Source organism: Saprolegnia parasitica, assembly GCF_000151545.1.
Source record: "Saprolegnia parasitica CBS 223.65 unplaced genomic scaffold supercont2.1092, whole genome shotgun sequence".
Taxonomy (NCBI): Eukaryota; Oomycota; class Saprolegniomycetes; order Saprolegniales; family Saprolegniaceae; genus Saprolegnia; species Saprolegnia parasitica.
Genome location: NW_012157486.1, coordinates 1 through 2,465, shown reverse-complemented (window position 1 = coordinate 2,465; position 2,465 = coordinate 1). Strand labels below are relative to the sequence as shown.

General features: G+C 57.7%; 2 protein-coding genes across 2 annotated transcripts; one reads left to right on the top strand and one right to left on the bottom strand.

Moving 5' to 3' along the window:
• Positions 1 to 8: 8 nt before the first annotated feature.
• SPRG_18283 (hypothetical protein) lies at positions 9 to 542 on the top strand (the record flags this gene model as incomplete). Its single annotated transcript, XM_012357721.1, has 1 exon — positions 9 to 542. Exon 1 carries the CDS (start codon positions 33 to 35, stop codon positions 540 to 542), a length of 510 nt encoding a protein of 169 aa, XP_012213111.1. The 5' UTR covers positions 9 to 32.
• Positions 543 to 835: 293 nt separating this feature from the next.
• On the bottom strand, positions 836 to 2,022 carry SPRG_18282 (hypothetical protein; the record flags this gene model as incomplete). Its single annotated transcript, XM_012357720.1, has 2 exons — positions 1,312 to 2,022; positions 836 to 1,215 (listed from the first exon to the last, which is right to left on the bottom strand). The coding sequence occupies exons 1-2, from the start codon at positions 1,958 to 1,960 to the stop codon at positions 836 to 838; spliced, it is 1,029 nt and encodes a 342-aa protein (XP_012213110.1). The 5' UTR covers positions 1,961 to 2,022.
• Positions 2,023 to 2,465: the final 443 nt, after the last annotated feature.

Here is a 2,465-nt window from a genome sequence, read left to right as displayed (position 1 = left end):
TCTTCCAGATCCTCGAGCGCGTCCTCTTTGGTATGCATGTCTACTACATTGAAGAGCACGTGCTCGACATTGAGACGCCGGCGCTCGAGTCGTTCAAGCCCGAGGAAAAGCCGCTTGAGCACATTGACCCTGCCGAGGCCTACAAGGCGCCGGGTGCGTACATGAAGGCGGCCATTATGCGCATCTCGATGGTCGCCATCTGCTCGGTGGTCGCGGTCATCTGGAAGGACCATTTGAACGCGCTCATGGACTTTGTCGGCGCGTCGACGTCGTGCATGGTGTGCATGATTCTGCCCATCGTCTTTTACCTCAAGACGTTTTGGCCCACGGTCTCGGCGCCCGAGAAGGCCTTTGGCATCCTCTGCATTGTCATCTCGAGCTTCCTCGCCGTGTACGTCTCGATCAACACGGGCAAGGAGCTCTTCGCGCCGACGCACCCGGACCCGACGATCCTCTTCCCGCTCTGCCCGGCCAAGTACCAAAAGGTCGTCTTCACCAACACGACACACTACTCGGTCGCTCGTGCGCTCTTCGAGTACTAAGCCGCTGCATTTTCGTACCCCTTTCCCCTGTTTAGAGTCGTCGCATAATCAAATTAACAATTAAAACTGAACTTGTCAAGTCACCTCACTCGCCTTTCGTTGACCCCGCATCATGGCGTTGCAAGAGCACTCCAGTGCAATGCCTTCCTCGATGCACTTATGTCTGATATGTCAAGGAAAGCTGTACATTTGGTGATGATATCTATCCAGAGTAGCATTGTGCTGAAAGACAGGGTGACAGCTATTGCGTAGTACTTGCACCAGTTGATTGACGGTATCGACGCGTCAACTAGTTAGACGTTAAACGTGTCGGTGGCGTTCCTCGCCCGCCGACACAGGTCGGCATACGAGCGCGGGCTCAGCGGCAGATCCCAGTCCGACTCGGACTCGTCATCACTCAGCGTGAGGTCCACGACCACAGGCGGGCTCATCGTGAGATCGATGACGGCTGGTGTCGAACGTTTCGTGAACCGGTATGGCCAGCAGACCTGCCGTTGGGTCCATGTCCCTCTTCGTGGCCCTGGCGCACTCGCTTCTTCTGTCTCGGGCTCCCGACCTGCCACCGTCGTGGCCACCGTTGGCGTGGACTCTTGCACGGGCTCGGCGCGCGCCACAGCAACCGTGGGTAGCGTCGCATCGTCGTTCGTCCATGCAGTGGGCTCGGTCAACGTTGCTTTTAAAGGGACTTGTTGGCCACATGTCGCATTCCTTGTCGACACTGGCGGGTCGCATGCTGTTGACACCAGTCGCGTCATCCGCAATGGCGTACAGAGCGGGATGTCACCGCGTTGCGCAAGGGTCACCGAAATGTACTTGCCTTTGGCGATCTGCTGGACCTTGCAGCGCGCAAATGTCGTGCCGAGGGCGGGCTTGGTGCCATGACTCTTGACGTGTCGGCGCATCGTTGCTTCGTCATGCGCGAAGTAGACGCAATCGGCACGCCGACAATGGAAGCCGCGGGTCGATGGGTACAGAGGTAGCGCCGGCACGGGGCCTGCCATCGGCGTTCGGTACGGCGACGCTGCAATCGCGGTCGGACACGAGAGGTTGGCAGCAACGAGGGCCTGCGTCACCTGCGCATGTGGCAGCGTCAATGGAAATGGCTGACTGCATGCGCCGTAGACGTGCTCGATAATACGCGCAATCCCGACGCTCAAGACGAGCTTGCACGGGACACAGACGGCAAAGCGAACGTCGCCCGCTTGGACGATCGCGAGGCGGTCGACCTGCAGCCGCATGCTATCGCTGCAGAGTCGGCGGCGCGACCGTGGCGGCGCCGGTGTGTGCGGACGCCGGGCGTTGCTGGCATCGCGGAGGGCAGCTGTGGAGCGACTCCTGCACGTCTCTACGGTACCAGAGGCGGGCTCGCTGGCGCGGGCAGCAGGAAGCGGCGCGTCGGACGACTTGGCACTTGGCATGAGCGACGCGCTGTCTCTTTGACTCGTTGTTCGTATCCACGAACTGTCTTGCGAGGGAATCGCTTTGATTGGCTCAAAAGAAAGCGAAAGGAATCGGATTGGCTAAAATACAAAAGCTTGAATGTGGGATGTACAGTACCGTCGCCTTCAACCAAAGGAATAATGCCCTTGCCTTCAACCAAGGAAAGAGCTTTGCCTGCAACATAGATCGCTTCTTGAGTGTACGTCAAGATGTCCAAGGTAGCTAGCGCACCACTATAAGACTAGGATCAGAACTGGCATACAGCGATGTCCGAGGAGTTGCCCATTGGGCTCTATACATTAGGAGAAAGGTGGATGCAAATGGAAGTGGGATCACTGCACACGGTCTTGGGACAGCGCTGAGATTTCTGATTGACGCTTGTTGGATGTCGCGATGATGCTTGGTGGCGGCAGCTTATGGAAAGTTGCTAGAATGCGCGGAAGGTTCTTGGCACGGCTCTGTTTGATTGCACTGATGCCTTTT